Source organism: Notechis scutatus, chromosome 15 (genome assembly GCF_049901735.1).
Source record: "Notechis scutatus isolate UNSWTSFEM ecotype Mainland chromosome 15, rNotScu1.2, whole genome shotgun sequence".
NCBI lineage: Eukaryota > Metazoa > Chordata > Lepidosauria > Squamata > Elapidae > Notechis > Notechis scutatus.
The window spans coordinates 6,074,695-6,094,069 of record NC_142023.1 but is presented as its reverse complement, the minus strand read 5'-3'; the positions used below and the strand labels follow the sequence as shown (position 1 = coordinate 6,094,069).

The following is a 19,375-nucleotide window of genomic DNA, read 5'->3' as shown; positions in this document are numbered from 1 at the left end:
ATTTCTAGGACCTGCCGTGATCGTTAGATGTTCCCATAAGATACAAGAAGGGGAAGAAAATAGAAAGAGCTACGGGAGAAAAGCAGGGGACGTTTTCAGACAGCTGTCTTGCCAGGTTATTCGAACATGGAGGCAAAGGAGCAGGGAGAGGTGAGCTAACTGATGGTTTACGAACCAGATTATAGATTAATAGAGTGGGAAGGGACCTTGTAGGTCATCTAGTCCAGCCCCCCCCACCCAAGCAGGAGACCCTACACCATTTCTGACAGATGGCAGTCCAATCTCTTCTTGAAAGCTTCCAGCGATGAAGCTCCCACAACTTCCGAAGGCAACTTCGGTTCCGTCGGTTGATTATTTCCAGGTTGAATCAATCAATCAGAATAGAGCTGGAAGGGACCTTGGAGGTCTTCTAGTCCAACCCTCCTCCCCACCCAAGCAGACCCTACCCCATTTCTGACATGTGGCAGTCCAGTCTCTTCTTGAAAGCCTCCAGGGATGAAGCTCCCACAACTTCTGAAGGCAACTTCTATTCCATGGGTTGATTGTTCTCCCTGTCAGAAAATTCCTCCTTATTTCCAGGTTGAATCTCTCCTTGATCAGTTTCCATCTATTATTCCTTGTCTGGCCTTTGGGTGCTTTAGAAAATAGGTTGACCGCCCCCCTCCTCTCCATCAAGGATGATCGCTGGGAAGAAGGACAATAGGCTTCTCAAGGTCTATTTGGGAGCCTTTAGAAGTGGGGGCACTTAGCAGAGAGACAATATGTTGAGGAGAGGTCAACCCAACCCCACGTTTCCTCAGTGGGAAATCCTGTGTAGGCTTTACCTGGGTGAACAGGTGTGCACGCGACGAGATGCCTCAGACATCCCACAAGCCTGTTCTTCCCTCCCATCTCTTGGTCTTTTGGCTTCGGGGGTCTCGCAGACCCCTAAAGTGCAACATTGAATTCTGTGACGAGGAAATCGATGTAGTCCTTCTCCTTCGTCTTGAAAGCCTCGGCGATGATGCGAGCGGCTTCCCTGTGCTCCTTGTCGCAGAGGGCCATGCCGTTGATTTCCAAGATCACTTGGCCCACCTTCAGCTGGCCGCAGTTGTGAGCAGAGCCTCCCTTCTGTGGCAGGGAAAGAAAGACAAGAAAGAAAAGAAAGGAAGTTAGGGAGAAAGGAGAAAGGAAGAGAAAAAAGAGGAAGGAAGGAAGGAAGAGAAAGAGGGAGAGAAAGAAAAAGGAAAGAAGGGAAAGGAATGAAGGGAGAGAAGTAGGAAGAAATGAGAAAGAAAGAAAGAAAGAAAGAAGAAAGAAAGAAAGAAAGAAAGAAAGAAAGAAAGAAAGAAAGAAAGAAAGAAAGAAAGAAAGAAAGAAGAAAGAAAGAAAGAAAGAAAGAAAGAAAGAAAGAAAGAAAGAAAGAAAGAAAGAGAAAAGAAAAGAAGGAAAGGAAAGAAAACAGAAAGAAAAAGAAGTTAAGAAGGAAGTTAAAGAAAGAAAGAGAAAGAAAGGAAGATAAAGATAGAGAGAAGAAAGAAAAGAAAGGATGGAAGGAAGGAAAGGGAGGAGAGAGAAAGAAAGAAAAGAAAGGCAAGACCAAGTGATAGAAAGAAGGCAGGTAGGAAGACAAGGAGGCAGGTAGGAAGAAAGAAAGGAAAGATGGAGAGAAAGAAAAAGGAAGAAGAGAAGGAAGGAAGAAAGGAAGGAAACAGAGAGAAAGCATGAAAGAAGAAAGAAAGGAAAGGAAAAAAAAGGAAAGAAAGAAAAACAAAGTTAGGAAGGAAGTTTGGAAGAAAGGAGAAAAAGAAAGAAAGAAAGAAAAAAAATAAAGAAAGAGAGAAAGAAAAGGAAGGAAGGAGAGAGGGAAGGAAAGAAGAAAGGAAAGAAGGAAAGGGAGAGAGAGAAAAAGAAAGAGAAAAAGAAAGGCAAGACCGAGTGATAGAAAGAAGGCAGGTAGGAAGACAAGAAGGCAGGAAGAAAGAAAGAAAAAAACCAAACAATTAAATGGTTTTGTTGGAGTTGAGGGAAGAGGTCCTTTCTTTGGCTCTTCAAGGTCAGTCTAAGAGCAAAGCCATGGAGGAAACGTCTCCAGCATTTTCCTAACCCAAAGAGAACGTCCCTTGGATGCCCTTTCCGCGTTCTAGAGAACCCCACTTCCTTGAGGAACCCCTGAATTCATACCTGGATCGTGACGATCCTGGGCAGGGGCTGTCGCGTGTTCGCACCCCCTTCGATGGCTATGCCCAAGGTCGGGGCGCTCTTCGACACCCGGACTAGATGAGAAGTCGGCTCCCGGAGGCCTGGCTGTAGAAAGGTGGAGAGGAGAAGAACCTCAGTGGAGGAACCAGTGGAGTTGGCAACAAGAATGATGGACGCAAAAGACACATCTCCAAAACTTTGACTAAAATCCTGAATCTCGGCGGCTCGTCTTTCCCGGAGAAGTCCTTTCTTGAGTGCAAATTAAACCAGCGCTGCAAAATATTATGCGGTCTACAGAGGATACCATGTGCGTGTGTGTGTCTGTCTGTCTGTCTGTCTGTGTCTGTGTGTGTGTTGTTGTTGCAATTTTTCCTTCTCCTTTTGGGGGCCACCCTAATTTTAAAAGGCAATGCTGCCCTCTCGTGGAGGAACATGGCCTTTTAATTTCTGCCAAAAATCGATGCTGTTTTTAATAAGCGTGCCGAATCCTGTACAGTTACTCTATTAAAATGTATAATTCACTGGAGAGTGGCATTTGTTTTCTATAAATCACGAGGATTCGTTTCATCTTGAGTTTTCATCCCATTCTCCTTGCCTAAGAGGGAGTTTGGGAGTGGTGGTTAAAGCACCAGACTAGAAACGGAGAGGTCCTGAGTTCTAATTTTGCCTTGGGCAGAAAACCTAAGGCAAAAGCTAAAACTAAATACTACTCTACTCTACTCTACTCTACTCTACTCTACTCTACTCTACTCTACTCTACTCTACTCTACTCTACTCTACTCTATTGCATTCCATTGCATTCCATTGCGTGGCATTGCATTTCATATTCTGTCCTGTCCTGTCCTGTCCTATCCTACCCTATTCCTTAATCTATTGCATTCCATTCTATTCTATTCTATTCTATTCTATTCTATTCTATTCTATTCTATTCTATTCTATTCTATTCTATTCTATTCTATTCTATTCCTTAATCTATTCCATTCCATTCCATTCTATTCTATCCTATCCTATCCTATCCCTTAATCTATTTCATTCCATTCTATTCTTTCCTTTATTCTATTCTATTCTATTCTATTCTATTCCATTCCATTCCATTCCATTCCATTCCATTCTATTCAATTCTATTCCTTAATCTATTCCATTCCATTCCATTCCATTCACATTCCATATTCTATTCTATTCTATTCTATTCTATTCTATTCTATTCTATTCTATTCTATTCTATTCTATTCTATTCCATTCCATTCACATTCCATATTATATTTTATTCTATTCCACGTTCTGTTCTATTCTATTCCACTCCACTCCACTCTAATATTGGGGGCCCAGGAACTGGGCCGGGCTCCAGGACACACCACCCTCCCTTTGCCTGTTGCTGGTGCTCGTCGTGCCCGAGGGACGCCTCACCGGTTTGGGTCCTGCCTCTACCGCTCTGCCCGCTCGGGGGGCTCCCTGGGGAGTTTGTGCTGGTGGCAGGCCCTGCAGCCGCTGAGTCCTCTCCCTGCCGGTGCTCAGCTCCGCTTCCCCCAGATCGACGCCGCTGTCTTCGCTCAGCGTCTGCCCGCTGGCCGAGAGCTGGGAGAGCGTGGAGGCTGGGGTGGGAAACGGTGAGAGACAAGCTGTTAAAGGAAGGAGCAGAGCAGAGAGAGAAAAAGGAGAGTGCTGAGAACAGAAGGACAGAGTTGGACTCTTACAAGCCTCCCGTGATGGAGAAGCCACCATTACTGGAGGCAAGCCGTTCCACTGGTTAATTGATCTGGGGCTATTAGTTGGAAGGGACCTTGGAGGTCTTCTAGTCCAACCCCCCTGTACAAACAGGAAACCCTACACCACTTCACACAAATGGCTGTCCAATCTCTTGTCCCAAAGGTGCTTTTTTTTTTTTTTCCTGGAGGCAACTGGACTTTCTTATTTCTGTTTGTTCTTTGAAGATGTTTTGCTTCTCATCCAAGACAGGATAGTGGAGCCGAAGAAGCTTCTTGGACGAGAAGCGAAATGTCTTCAAGGGAAATGTCCAGTTGCCTCTTGCAGAAAGCACCTTTGGGACAACCATGGCCTGGAGGACTTGAGAATCTCTACAAACGTTTTGTTCGATCTCTTCTTAAAAAATGAATGTTGGGGCAACCACAACTTCTGGAGGCAAGGAGTTCCACTGGTTTATTGTTCTGACTGTCAGGAAATTTCTCCTTAGTTCAAGGTTGCTTCTCTCCTTGGTTAGTTTCCGTTTGTTGCTTCTTGCTCTGCCCTCAGGTGCTTTGGAGAATAGCTTGACTCCCTCTTCTTTGTGGCAGCCCCTGAGATACTGGAACACTGCTATCATGTCACTCCTAGTCCTTCTCTTCATTAAACTAGACATATCCAATTCCTGCAACCGTTCCTCGTATGTTTTTTCCACCAGACCCTTAAGCATCTTTGTTGCATCTTTCTGTACTCATTCCAGAGTCTCAACATCGTTTTTTTACATCGTGGCGACCAAAACTGGATGCAGTATTCCAAGTTTCGTCTTACTAAGTCCTTATAAAGTGGTATTATTAACACTTCGCGTGATCTTGATTCCCTCCCTCTGTTAATGCAGCCTCGGATTAATTGTAACATGGAACAATAAGGACAGATTCTGTGGATGCTTGAGGCAGAGTTTTAAATGCAGCACAGGGGGAAAATGTTGCCTGGTTGGCTTTTGTCTTTTAAAATGGTTTGTTGATTGGGGCCCGCTTAATATTCATTTTTTTGCAAGCCACCGAATAAGGGATGGATAATGTTTTCATTACAGGAAGAAGGTATAGCCTGGCTGACTGGGGTGCATAAATAAATAAATTTGCATGCGACAGCTACGCATGAATATATGGATAAAATAATATACAGCAGCTGCACTGGCTGTTATATGAGCAGAACGAAGCCCAGGGGTCAGCTCACTTCTCTTGTCTCTGAATATATTATCAAGAGAAAGTTCTTGCATGCTCCCTCCCACTTCGCAGATTGTGCACTATCCATGTTAGATAAGAGAGAGACACAGAGAGAGAGAGAGAGAGAGAGAGAGAGAGAGAGGAGGAGGAGAGGAGGAGAAGAAAGAAAGAAGAAAGAAAGAAAGAAAGAAAGAAAGAAGAAAGAAAGAAAGAAAGAAAGAAAGAAAGAAAGAAAGAAAGGAAGGAAGGAAGGAAAGGAAAGGAAAGGAAAGGAAAGGAAGGAAGGAAGGAAGGAAGGAAGGAAGGAAGGAAGGAAGGAAGGAAGAAGGAAGGAAGGAAGGAAGGAAGGAAGGAAGGAAGCGGTTGGGTGGGTGGATCAGGAAGTAAGGAAGGCAGAAAGAAAGGAAGAAAAAAAGGGAAGGAAGGAAGGAAAAGAGACAGGAAGGAAGGCAGAAAGAAAGAGGGAAGGAAGGAAGAAAAAGGAGAAAGAAGGTGGGTGGGTCAGAAAGTAAGGAAGGCAGAAGAAAGAGGGAAGGAAGGAAGGAAGGAAGGAAGGGAGGAGGAGGGAGGGAGGGAGGAACAGACAGGAAGGAAGGTAGAAAGAAAGGGAAGGAAGGAAGGAAGGAAAAGAGACAGGAAGGAAGGCAGAAAGAAAGAGGGAAGGAAGGAAGAAAAAGGAGAAAGAAGGTGGGTGGGTCAGAAAGTAAGGAAGGCAGAAAAAGAGGGAAGGAAGGAAGGAAAGGAGGGTGGGAGGGAGACAGGAAGGAAGGTAGAAAGAAAGGGAAGGAAGGAAGGAAGGAAGGAAAGGAAACAGAAAGGAAGGCAGAAACAAAAAGAGGGAAGAAAGAAAGAATCGGAAAGAAGGAAGGAGATGAGACAAAGAAGCACTTCAAAGAAACGAAGTGGTCACCTCTAGCATGAGGCAATGGCTTGACTTCATTCACATCCGGTTCGCTATTCGGCCGATGAACTTCAACCATGATAAAGTGCTGCGTGTTCCCCACTTCAAAACCCCCCTTCTCTCTGGGAGGGGAAGCGGCTGGGCGGGAGGGAAGGGGTGGGTGGGTAGGGGAGCTTGGGGCTGTGCCAGCAGCCTCCGGGGAAGGCTGTTTCAACCGGGTGGGTGACTGGATCCGAGGGAAAGGTAGCATGGGGTGCTGGTGGACTGTCAACAGCCGGGCCTCCAGGGGCTTCCTCGAAACGCGAGTCGCTGGAGAGATGGACGCGTAGATGGAGCTGGAGGCCGAGTCCTCCGTGGAGTTGGAGGCGAGGCTGTGGGTGTCCTTCTCAGAGAGGCTTTGAGGGGCCATGAAGAACAGCCCCGACTGGGAAGATTCAGACGATCCCAAACTGGGTTTGTGCACTTGGTCGGAAGGATCTGGCCGTGACTGAGAGGAAGGAGCCGGAGGTGAGGCCCTAAAAGCTGGAAGTTCTTCATAGAAAGAGGAGACATCATCCTAAACAGAGGAAAGAACATTCAGACGTGGCCACAAGAGCAGGGGTGGCAGGGGCAGCTTGTTTCAGGCTGAGGGCCCTCCTTCCGTTCTGAGGGAGAGGTCAGGGGTGGATATTCCAACGGAGGGAAGGTCCCAGCCAGAAACAAGCATGGATTCAGTTGAATATGAACTACTCCGATGGAGGAAGGTCGTACAACTGTGCTACATATTTAAGCGCCAGCCAACAAGTGACCGACTCTGAATTTAGTCACTGCTTAAAGACGTAGCATGAAGAATCCCTAGCACTGAGGATGTTACCTAGTGTGGCAATGAAACATCTACAAGAAAACCACCAAGCTCCTCCTCCTTCTCCTCCCCCCACTACCTTCTAGCACTGATGATGTAACCTAGTTGGGTAGTAAAAGATCTGCAAGAAAACCACCAGGCTCAGAGAGCACCAAGGACCCCACAGTCCTCCTCCTTCTACCCTCTACCCATTACCTTTTAGCACTGATGATGTAACCTAGTTGGGTCATGAAAGATCTAAAGAAAACCACCAAGCTCAGAGAGCACTGAGGACCCCACAATCCTCCTCCTCCACCTCTTCCTCCTCCTCCTCCTCCTCTTTACCCATTACCTTCTAGCACTGGTGATGTTCCCTAGTTGGGTCATGAAACATCTGGAAGAAAACCACCAAGCTCAGAGAGCACCAATGACTTCACAGGTCCACCCCGAGCTACAACTATTCTATCCGTTAAAGAATCCATGTCTCAATGGGATACCAGAATAAAACCTGGGACATCAATAGTCTAAGCTGGCCTTCCTTGGGAAGTAATTCTGCTGCTATAAGGAGCTGCAGAGAGACTCTGGTGACGTAAATGGGGTGTACCAGAAGGTCCTCGACTCTCTGTCCCCTGCCACCCCTTTACCTCCACTTCTTTGAGCAGAACAAAATGGTAGGATGGATGATGGGTGCTCATGTGAAGAAAGAAAGACAACCATTTCACAGACCAACACCACTCAGAACTATTAAAGCTTGGACAGCAATCAGGAGGAGAACCTCTTGAGATGACCAAGTCTTACCAGGGAGATGTCAGGTAAGGCGTTGATCCTGCTTTGGCTTTCACTCCTACCCCCATCGGAAGAATTCTGGCAAGCAGGGAAAGAACAAGGAGTGTGGTGTTACAGAGGGATCCAACCCCAGATTCGTTCAGTATGCAAAGCTCTTCTCCATTCAGCCATTCAGGGTCACTCAATCTCTAATAAAAGTAGGAGCAACCAACGTTGGAAATTGGACCCTACCTTGTATTTGGACTGATTATCAGCAACAGTAGGCATTGGAAATAGAGATTGTCATCTGGTTGAATTAAAGATCCATATCATCACTCTTCTAAGGCTAAATATAGTGACTTTTGATAGATTGGGAAGTCTAAGGAACCAGGAAAACTGCACACAAAAGTCACACAAAGTCAAAACACCACCAGCTATTCTTTCTCTCTCTCCAGTATTGATCTACGGTATCTATCTATCTATCTATCTATCTATCTATCTATCTATCCATCCATCCATCCATCCATCCATCCATCCATCCATCCATCATTTATCCATCTATCATCTCTCTCTCTCCAATATCTATCTATCTATCTATCTATCTATCTATCTATCTATCTATCTATCTATCTATCTATCTATCTATCTATCCATCATTTATCCATCTATCATCTCTCTCTCTCCAATCTCTCTCTCTCTCTCTCTCTCTCTCTCTCTCTCCATCCATCTATCCATTGATCTATCTATCCAGCTATTTATCATTTATTATTTATCATCTACCTATGCTCCATTCCTGTCTATTCATCTATTCTTCTATTATATCTCTATATCTTCATCCATCCATTGATCCATCTCTTACTAACCCTCTCAATCAGTTCCCTCTTTTCTCTCTCATTTCTCTTATCACTCTGGCCGTTTCATAATGAAGGCAACTGTCACATCCCTCCTCCTCACCCATCTTTTCTTCTCCTTTCGAAGTCCTTTCTTCTAACTCAAATCTCCTCGCCTGGCTTCGCCTAAGTCGCCACCAACCTCTACTCGATGCGCAAGGGGGCGGTCGATCACAGGTTTCCCCAAAATCCGAGAAACCACCCTCCCACTTCCCCTCCTCCCATTGTGGCTGGCTCCGTTTTAAAGCCAATTTGGGAAGCAATGCCCGAGCCGTTTTCAATTAGTACAAAGCACAATTAACCCCCTGCTAATAAAACATGACAGCGATTGGAGAAATCCTTAAGAGGAAGGTGAAAGGAACAAGGTTGGCCTAACGGTTTGACAAGACTTGGAGAGCAAGAAGCAAAACGGAAAGATTTTTTTTCCCACCAGGCAAGGATCAACCATCAGTAGCAAAAACGGTGAGCTGAATGAAATTTGGTAAAACAGTACCGTTCGCTCAAGGAGAACCTACTCTGTAGGGAAAATAAAACATGGTAGGAAAATATTGGCCCTCAAAATTGGAAGCCATCTGCAGGAATCTCTTCCATTTTTTTTTCTATCTCTCCTGTTTTTTTTAAAAAATAAATAAATCATTTTTGAAGTTCCAGATAGATTAATGCATCCAGTGGTGCATTTCTCCTTAATGAAATTCCACGGCATAATGAAACAAAATTAAAAATTAAACAATGCTTAAATGCTTTAAGTGCATTTTAGGGAGAGAGGAAAGTCAGTCACGTTCATAATTTAGGCACAGCTTCCCTGTTTTAAACCGTGGTTGTCATTGGGGGTCTCCAACCTTGGCCACTTTAAGACTTGTGGACTTCAACTCCCAGAGTTCCTCAGCCAGATCCCAAAGTCCACAAGTCTTAAAGTGGCCAAGGTTGGAGACCCCTGCTTGTCATCATTCAGAAGTCAAAGTCCCAATTTACCAACTTCTTCCATTTGTTATGGATCGATAGATTATGCGTCACAAAGTCCATTCTTAATAGCCACACCGATTTTCTTCAGGGAGATCCATTCCCAACCAGGTCCTTCTGATCTTCTCATGACCATTTCACCATCACTGCCTGGCCATCCACCTCCCTGCTTATTGTCATCTTCTTCTCCTTCCTTCCACCTCTCATAGCATAATGGACTTCTCAAAGGAGCTGATCTTTGCACTGATGGATGGATTGATCTGATGCATTGATTATATGCTACCAAGTCAGTGTTGACCCTTAGCAGCCACAAGGATAGATTTTTCTCCAGCGGGATCTGTCTCCAGTTTGGTCTTTCAAGTCTTCCATTGGACCCTTCCACAATTTCTCACCCTTAAGTCCACCCCATCTTGCTGGTGGTCATCCTCTTCTTCTCTTTCCATTCACCTTTCCCAACACCAAGGTCTTCTGCAAAGATCTGCTTGATGTAGGAGATCTCCATCCCCATTGTAACTAAGTCCACCCACCTTGCTGCTGGTTATTCCCTTCTTCTCTTTCCACTCACCTTTCCCAACACCAAGGTCTTCTGCAAAGATCTGCTTGATGTAGGAGATCTCCATCCCCATTGTAACTAAGTCCACCCACCTTGCTGCTGGTTATTCCTTCTTCTCTTTCCACTCACCTTTCCCAACACCAAGGTCTTCTGCAAAGATCTGCTTGATGTAGGAGATCTCCATCCCCATTGTAACTAAGTCCACCCACCTTGCTGCTGGTTATTCCCTTCTTCTCTTTCCACTCACCTTTCCCAACACCAAGGTCTTCTGCAAAGATCTGCTTGATGTAGGAGATCTCCATCCCCATTGTAACTAAGTCCACCCACCTTGCTGCTGGTTATTCCCTTCTTCTCTTTCCACTCACCTTTCCCAACACCAAGGTCTTCTGCAAAGATCTGCTTGATGTAGGAGATCTCCATCCCCATTGTAACTAAGTCCACCCACCTTGCTGCTGGTTATTCCTTCTTCTCTTTCCACTCACCTTTCCCAACACCAAGGTCTTCTGCAAAGATCTGCTTGATGTAGGAGATCTCCATCCCCATTGTAACTAAGTCCACCCACCTTGCTGCTGGTTATTCCCTTCTTCTCTTTCCACTCACCTTTCCCAACACCAAGGTCTTCTGCAAAGATCTGCTTGATGTAGGAGATCTCCATCCCCATTGTAACTAAGTCCACCCCATCTTGCTGGTGGTCATCCTCTTCTTCTCTTTCCACTCACCTTTCCCAACACCAAGGTCTTCTGCAGAGATCCATCCAAATGGTAGAGTTCTCAAGAAGCCTTTAACAGAGTTTGAAGGGACCTTGGAGGCCTTCTAATCCAACCCCTTGCCCAAGGCAGGAGACCTTACACCATCCTGGAGAAATGCATGTCCAACCTTCTCTTGAAAGCCTCCAGTGATGGAGCACACACAACTTCTGGAGGCAAAGTCGTTCCACTGGTTAATTGTTCTTCTCACTGTCTAATTTCTCCTTAGTTCTAGGTTGGATTTCTTCTTGATTGGTTTCCATCCATTGCTTCTTGTTCTGTGTTTCTGTCCTTTAGTCCAGGGGTCCCCAACCACCGGGCCCTGGACCGGTACCGGTCCGTGGATCATTTTCTACCGGGCCGCCGGTTTGCTGGGCAATCTTGTTTCGACGAGAAAGTGCTTCCGGGTGAGCTTTTCCGGTTGGAAAGCGGCGTTTGGGTCCTGAAGGAATCCTCGCGCCTTAGTTTCATTGAAGGGGGCGGCGGCCGAACGAAGAGCCGTCCCGATGGCGGAGGAGATTAAGAAAGCACAAAAAGCACAAAAAGGTACAAAGGAGGAGTTGAAGGTGGCGGGGAGAAGCGGGGGACGGCTGGCTGGCCGGTCGCTTGGCTCGCCTTGCCTTGTCATGCATGCTGATGCCGGTACCAGGCCACGGATCATTGTGTGATGCCAGTACCGGGCCGTGGCACAAAAAAGGTTGGGGGCCACTGCGTCAATCCCAATTTCAACTAGGACCATGATGACCCCAAGTCCTCTTTCTCGATTTCCCAACTCAATTTTTCCATTTCCTGTCTGACAACACACACACACACACACACACACACACACACACACACACACACACTTTACACAGAAAAAAAAATCCCCTCCAGAATTGCTTACCTCCATCAAATCAATCAGCCACAAGAGTCTCTCCTGGCCACGTGGGTTGAATTGACGTGGACACAGCGTGCAATAGATGGGAAAGGTGGAGAGGAAGAAATAGGTTAGAAGCTTAAAAAAGTGAAAATGCAATCTAAGCAAAACCCAGGCAGAGCAATGTCCTTTTCCCCCCTTATCACCCTCTGATGAAAGTAGATTGACTTTCAAAATGGGTTCCGGAGGGAGAAGTTGAGCGCTGAAATGTGACAGGTCTGTATTTATTGGATTGGAAATTGGCCGAGCTCTCCCTGGAGAAAGCCATTCCTTCCAGTGAAAACCCCATATATTGCACAGGTCAGAAGGTGGGCTGAAAAAATATCTACAGGCCCCTCACACCCTGGACATAAACTGTTTCAACTCCTCCCCTTGGGACGGTGCCGTAAGGCATTACACGCCAAAACAACCAGACACGGAAGCAGTTTTCCACCAACACCCCGCCACCGCTCTGCTGAACACCTAATCTTCACAGTAGTGTTTTATGTCTATTTATCCATGTTATGTGGCTGTAGTATTGTTATTATCCTTCTTATCATCTTCTTTACTCCCCCCTTTTATTGGTATTATTGTTGTTGTTGTTATGATGGTGGTGATGGTGTTGTTGTTGTTGTTTTGCATGTACATGAGTGCTTCTGGACCGGAGACAAATCCCTTGTGTATAATCAGACTTGGCCAAATAAAACTCTTCTCTCCTCTCCTCTCTCTCTTTTTTCTCTTTCTCCTCTCCTCTCCTCTCTTTTCTCTTCTCTTCTCCTCTATTCTCTCACTCTCAACTCACCTCATGTCCTCCTTCCTTCTTTCCTCCCTCCCTCCTCTCTCATTCACTATGAGAATCCCTTCCTTCCTTCCCCTTTCCTCCCCTCTCCTCTGCCTTTCCTTCTTCCTTCCTTCCTTCTCCTCTCCTCTGCCCTTCCTTCCTTTCTCACTTCTTCTTTCCTCCCCCTTCCTCCTTCCCTCCCTCCCTCCCTCCCTCCCTCCCTCCCTCCCTTCCTTCCTTCCTTCCTTCCTTCCTTCCTTCCTTCCTTCCTTCCTTCCTTCCTTCCTTCCCCTCCTGTCCCTTTCTCTCCTCTCCTCTGTTCCCCTCCCCCTGCCACTAACCACCTTTGACTTAAACAGCCACAGGTTTTCAAACTGTTCGAGTTGGTTTTACACGGCTGGGTCGGCTGTCAACAAGAAAGAGAGTGATTGGATTTCAGTTTGTTTTAGCAGATCGATCGGGCTCTTGCTTGTTTTGCAAGATGGAAACTGCTTGGCGGAAAGACAGGATGGAGAAACGTTATCAAGGATGCCTCTGCAGAGAAAACTGGAGAGAAAAAGCAACGCCCCCTTTCTCCTCGCTTTCATCTGAGGCCTTTGGGCAGGTTCCTTCAGAAAAACCGGTGGGCGGCTGATGCAAGTTGATTAAAAGAAGGGTTTTGTTAATGCAATAGGACATTAAACAGGGAGGGACTCATTCCTACAAGGCTCGGGAAGGCCTGCTTCTAACTTGAATGGCCTTTGGCATAAGAGGAAGACTAATTTAGGAAAAGTAATTGCATCGTGCAATACAGCAGACCGGAGACAAAAGCAGAACATCTTTAAAAAAAAACACGATCTGCTTCTTCCCGTTGGTGAATTTTCCAGGCCGGCGTGGGAAAACACAAATGGATATTAAAAAGTCCTTTGCTTATTAAGAATCTTCCTAGCTGCTTCTGTTACTTGCAGCCAAAAAAAGGACATTCTAAAAAAAAATTATTTATGCTTTATTCAAAGGCATAAGATTTTGCAAGTGGCAGCAGCTCCCATCATCAGAAAAAAGCTTTGAATAAACACTGTTAGTTGGAAAAGATGTCCCGGGGCTTCTCTTGACTTTTCTGCTGCCTGTGACTAACACGGATCCCCTGGTGTAATATGTTCCTTGTGACGTCACAGTTTCAGGAGTGTGATTTTAAATGAGAGGCGCTTTGTGTCCTGCACCTTGGAGGAGATACATAGAATCAAAAGTCTAAGTGCTAAGCGGTATATAAGTTTAAGTGCTACCCTGTTTCCCCCCAAAATACGACCTACCCTGAAAGTAAGCCCTAGCTTGATTTTTACACGTGCGCCCAATATAAGCCCTACCCCCCAAAATAAGCCCTAATTATGATCTTGCCCACTCCAGAGTGGACGGGTAAAAATTAAGCTAGGGTGGGGATGTGGGGGTGTGTGTGGAACTGCCCTACTACTTACCTTTGGACTGTTGTAGCCAGGCCTCACACACCCCGACACCTGCCTCGCCGGCCCATTTCTTCTGCAGCTGGCAAGGCTTTCCTGAAGGCCTCCATAGCTGAGAACAAAACTCCGGATCGATCCAGAGTTATCGGCTGTTATCAGCTGCAGAGGCCTTCAGGAAAACCTCGCCGGCCGCAGAAGAACATGTTCCTGAAGGCCTCTGACAGCAAAAAGGGGCGATGCAACCAAGTGAGGTTAGTCAGTGGATGACATCCCCCCCAAAATAAGACCTGGTGCCTTTTTTTTGGTGGGGAAAAATATAAGACAGGGTCTTATTTTCAAGGAAACATCGGCATTGCTATTCAAAGGACTCCCTTCACGGCTGCCTCGAATACTCAACCTCTTTGCTGTGGCTTTCAGGAGTTCAGGCATTCAGCAACCTGCTCTGTCAAACAGCCTTTCTCTCCCGGAGCCTGCTAATGAGGCTTTGATGAAAGGTGTTTTTATTACCAGCAAATTGATTTCATGGCCCTCAGGGCTGCAGCACATTTTTTAAAAAAGGCGATTACGCTAACTTCCTTTGGATGGGAGGGAAAACAAGATGCTGGCAGAAGATCCGGGTGTCTTCTTGATTTCCTGGAAAGAATCGATTTCCCCCTTTTATAATTCCTTCTCCCAGGGGCTTTTACCCTAGGCAGTTCTCAAATGTGGGTTTTTCTTTCTTTCTTTCTTTCTGTAATTGGAAGAAAAATCTTGGAATGTGGGAAAGAAGTGGCTGGCCAGGGGAAAATAAACTATATCTTTTCTATGTGGCTTCTGCTCTCTAAAAATTCTTTCTTCAGAAAAAAATGTTAAAAATGTTTTTCTCTCTCTCTCTCATCTATCTATCTCTATATCTATCAATCTCTATCTCTATGTCTCTCTCTATATATCTATCTATCTCTTTCGCTATATCTCTAACTATGTATATGTCTCTCTCTGTATGTATGTATGTATGTATGTATGTATGTATGTATATGTCTCTATGTCTCTGTCTATCTATCTATCTATCTATCTATCTATCTATCTATCTATCTATCTATCTATCTATCTATCTATCTATCTATCTATCTATCTATCTATCTATCTATCTATCTATCTATCTATTCTATCTGCAGTATCTATCATCTATTTATCCAGCATCTATCTGCAGTATCTATCTATCTATCATCTATCTGTCTGTCTATCTGTCTATCTATCTATCTATCTATCTATCTATCTATCTATCTATCTATCTATTCTATCTGCAGTATCTATCATCTATTTATCCAGCATCTATCTGCAGTATCTATCTATCTATCATCTATCTGTCTGTCTATCTGTCTATCTGTCTCTATCTATCTATCTGTCTATCTATCTATCTATCTATCTATCTATCTATCTATCTATCTATCTATCTATCTATCTATCTATCTATTCTATCTGCAGTATCTATCATCTATTTATCCAGCATCTATCTGCAGTATCTATCTATCTATCATCTATCTGTCTGTCTATCTGTCTGTCTATCTGTCTGTCTATCTATCTATCTCTATCTATCTATCTATCTATCTATCTATCTATCTATCTATCTATCTATCTATCTATCTATCTATCTATCTATCTATCTATCTATCTATCTCTATCTATATATCTATCTATCTATCTATCTATATCTATCTATCTATCTATCTATCTATCTATCTATCTATCTATCTATCTATCTATCTATCTATCTATCTATCTAAAAATAGCTTTACATTTTAAAGCTACTGCACAGTAAGTATATATACTGGCAAGAAACCCCATCCTCCCTCACACTGATGACGTTGCTTAACTGGGTCACGCAATGTCTGCAAGAAAACAACCAAAGCTCAGTGCCACTGTATACAGGACAGGGAGCAAATCGCACTCACTAGCACTGATGATGTTCCCTAGTTGGATAATGAAACATCTGCAAGAAAGCCACCAAGCTCAGAGCTACTGTATACAGTATATTCAGGCAGCAAACCCCACCCTCGCCAGCACTGACAATGTTACATAGTCAGGAACTGAAAGGTCTGCAAGAAGACAACCGACCTCAGGGAGCGCCAAGAATTCCACAGTGGTTTTACCTGGAGGATCACGGACTTCCTGTTTAATTTGGGTCAACTAAATCTTTGCTAGCTTCTCAGCTCCATTCATTGTGATATTCTTTGCAAGTCAGGGGCAGCTGTATTTTCTATTCAGGTAAGTCCTCGATTTTACAGCATTTTTGCCCCATTTTTTTTGCCACAGTCATTAAGGGAATCACCATAGTTGATAAGTTAGTAACTCAGTAATTAAGGGAAGCTGGCTTCCCCATTTATTTCGCAGAAGGGGACACAGCGATGGTCGTAAGTAGGAGTCAGTGGCTGAGAATTTTGATCAGGTGACCATTGTGGAAGCTTATAGTGTGAAAAACGGTCCCAAGTCACTTTTTCCCCCCAGTGCCATTGTAACTTGGACTGGTCACTAAACGAACCATTAGAAGTCGAGCAGTGGTGGGATTCAAATTTTTTTTACTACCAGTTCTGTGGGTGAGGCTTGGTGGGCATGGTTTGGTGGGTGTGGCAGGGGAAGGATATTGCAAAATCTCCATTCCCTCCCCACCCCACTAACCTGCTTTACAGCTCCGTTCTCCTGTGCAGGGCAACCAAAGAAGACCCAGCCGATCAGCTGGGACTCAATGGGAGGCAGAGAAGAGATGGGGTTGGTGGGGCCAGTCAGAGGTGGTATTGGCTAGTTCTCCAAACTACTCAAAATTTCCGCTACCGGTTCTCCAGAACTGGTTAGAACCTGCTGAATAACCACCCCTGAAGTCGAGGACTACCGGCGTAAGGGGACAGGGACATAGTGGGCCAAAATTGGAGAGCCGAGCCTGAGACAACCATACCTACCCGAGCTGAACTAGCCGTGGTAGATGTAAAATGGCTTTCGGTACACGAGGCAGAATTGCTGTAGGAGGTTGTAGTAGAGTAACAGTCGGTTCCTGTCCCGGAGGGCTGCCGGGCCTTCATAAATTCTATTTCCCTCTTAAGAACCAAGTTGTCAAAATGGTCCAGGTCTTGTGGAGCTATCACCCCTCTGACCTCCGACAGGAGGGAGAACTGCAGAAACGAGACAGGGAAATGGGAGGGAGGGTGGTGGTTTGAAACCGTACCGGACGGAAGGATGCCATGCACACATTGCGTATCTCTATCTACGTTGATTCAACCTAGAAATAAGGAGGTATTTTCTGACAGTGAGGACTGACAGTGGAACAGAAGTTGCCTTCGGAAGTTGTGGGAGCTTCATCCCTGGAGTCTCTCCAAAAGAAATTGGACTGCCATCTGTCAGAAATGGGGTAGGATCTTCTTTTAGGGCAGCAGTGGGGGGGTTGGACTAGGTTGACCTACAAGGTCCCTTCCAACTCTATCATATATCTATAATCACGGCTGTGAGGGGTCCTTGGTGCTCTCTGAGTTTGTTGGTTTCCTTGCGGACGTTTCATTACCCACACTAGGTAACCTCATCCGTGCTAGAAGGGAGTTGTGGTAATAAGAGAAATAAGAGCAAACCCGACTCTCTTCTAGCACGGATGAGGTTACCTAGTTGGGTAATGAAATGTCTACAAGAAAACCACCAAACTCAGAGAGCATCTGATCTCTGATTCCATATCTGAAATTGGTGCGTTGCTCCCTCTTTTGCCCTCTGGGAAGCAGCCCCTCCCTCCCTCCTGGGACTCCAGATTACTTTCCACCACACTAACCTTGGCATGGGTGTTGAGCTGACAGTTTCTTTATTGCCGTTCACCTACAGACAGAATCTTGCCAGACTAAGAACCAAGAGCGACCCAGGAAAGATGCTTCTTAGCGGTTTCTTTATTGCAGTTCACCTACAGACAGAATCTTGCCAGACTAAAGTAGCTACCTGCATAAACTATAGACCCACTCTGTGAACTGCTAGGGAGGGACCCACATGACCCTTTTCCTGCCTACCAGACATTCCAGTCTCCGCTGCCTCTTTGCCCTCTGGGAAGCAGCCCCTCCTTTCTCTCCGGGGCATCCAGACTCCGTTCCACCACACTAACCTTGGCATGGGTGTTGAGCAGTTCAAAGAGAGCCATGATGAGGGAACCGATCGAGATGTTCTTCTCCTTATATTCATCCAGGTAGTAAGCCATGGTGGTCCTCTCGGGTTCATTCAGGAGGTGGCGTGCGTGTTCCTCCAGCATCACTCGGCTTTGGTTCACCAAGCTACTCAACGTTACTTGAGATCCTGTAAGACCTTTATAGAAGGATGGCTAGGAGGAGAGCAACAGAGCAGCTTTGGAGAATTAATTAGGATTACCCAAACCGTAGCCTATTAATTAATGAACATTCTTTGCAAGCAGTCCCCATAATACATACTGACAAGAGAAAGGAGGCTGGCTAATAGATGAAGCACACAATTACAACAAGAGGAATATGATAAATTTAAGGGATTTATAAGCGCTCGTATTTTCAGAATGACATTCACCAAAGCAATATATTTGAGGAATAACATTATTGTAGGCATTAAGCAGAAAATCTTCCTTTAGACTAAAATATCGGCTTCTTGTTTTACGGCACATGAATGTGAGTGGTTTTCTTAAAGACTGCTTGGGCCACACACATGTCCTTGTCCATTTAGCTAGAAATGTTTTTTTTTTTTTATAAAGTAGATCTCTTGATAATTGTTGCCTTTTAATTAGAGACGTTATGGATTCCACTTGAAGTCTGCTGTAGGCAAAATACCTAAGTGCCTTGGGTTCTTCTAATTAAGAAGTTTAGTATTCTGTGTGTAGGAGAAAAAGCAGGCAATTAAGGGAGGCGGAGTTAAGCACGTCATCAGCTTAGAATCGTTGCGTTCCCACAAGCATGTCCAACCCTTCCTTGAATTCCGCTGATCCTTATCTGGCACCAATTTAGTGTCGAACTTTAGTCGACCAGAATCCTGGGTATAGCTTGAATAAATCGATGCTGCAACCTTACAAACGGTCCTGATTCTTCGCGCCTGACACTGTGTTACAAAAATCAAGTTTCTAGCAGTGACGATTGTACTTTAAGGTGTGTGTGTGTATGCGTGTCCACGCATGCCCAAACACAACTTTCCATCTCACAAGGTCGCCCACATAGGGCGACCGTCTACAGAAAACCGAGAAGGCTTGCAAATAGAAGAATTCCAGGCATGGTTGGTCCAAAGTTATGCCTCTAGAAATCAGAATGTAAGATTAAAGTCGAAGTTCCAAATTGGCTTTCAGCCAATGGAAAGAGAGAGCAGAAATGCAGCGGTTTTCCAGATGCTGCTAAATGGGCAAGGCCTCTCCTCCCAGGCCCAGCTATCTGGGGCTATGGGGAATGAGTTGAAGAAACATCTGGAGGCTGAATATGTATTCAAGGTAGCACCAGGTCATTATTTTCCTTTCCTTGCATTTCAGCGGTGTTGCAAACGCTCAGCTGTCTCGTTACCTGCTAAGGCTCATGAATGCTGATGGGCACAGATTCAGCT

The 19,375-nt window shown here is 45.2% G+C and overlaps 1 protein-coding gene across 6 annotated transcripts in view; it reads right to left on the bottom strand.

The window, feature by feature from the left end:
- Positions 1-19,375, bottom strand: part of WHRN (whirlin) — a 142,290-nt gene that overhangs the window by 75,454 nt on the left and 47,461 nt on the right. For 2 of the 6 annotated variants that reach the window (XM_087944323.1, XM_087944320.1), the window contains 8 exons: positions 17,937-18,149; positions 16,765-16,974; positions 11,603-11,635; positions 7,604-7,669; positions 5,995-6,541; positions 3,589-3,800; positions 2,164-2,286; positions 357-1,110 (listed from right to left, as the gene is read on the bottom strand). In XM_087944323.1, the coding sequence (XP_087800449.1) occupies positions 928-1,110; positions 2,164-2,286; positions 3,589-3,800; positions 5,995-6,541; positions 7,604-7,669; positions 11,603-11,635; positions 16,765-16,974; positions 17,937-18,149 (1,587 nt within the window). In that variant the 3' untranslated portion in view covers positions 357-927. Of the gene's footprint in view, positions 1-356; positions 1,111-2,163; positions 2,287-3,588; positions 3,801-5,994; positions 6,542-7,603; positions 7,670-11,602; positions 11,636-16,764; positions 16,975-17,936; positions 18,150-19,375 lie in introns of those variants that run through there. The other 4 variants (XR_015745445.1, XM_087944321.1, XM_087944322.1 and 1 more) reach the window with 4 other exon arrangements.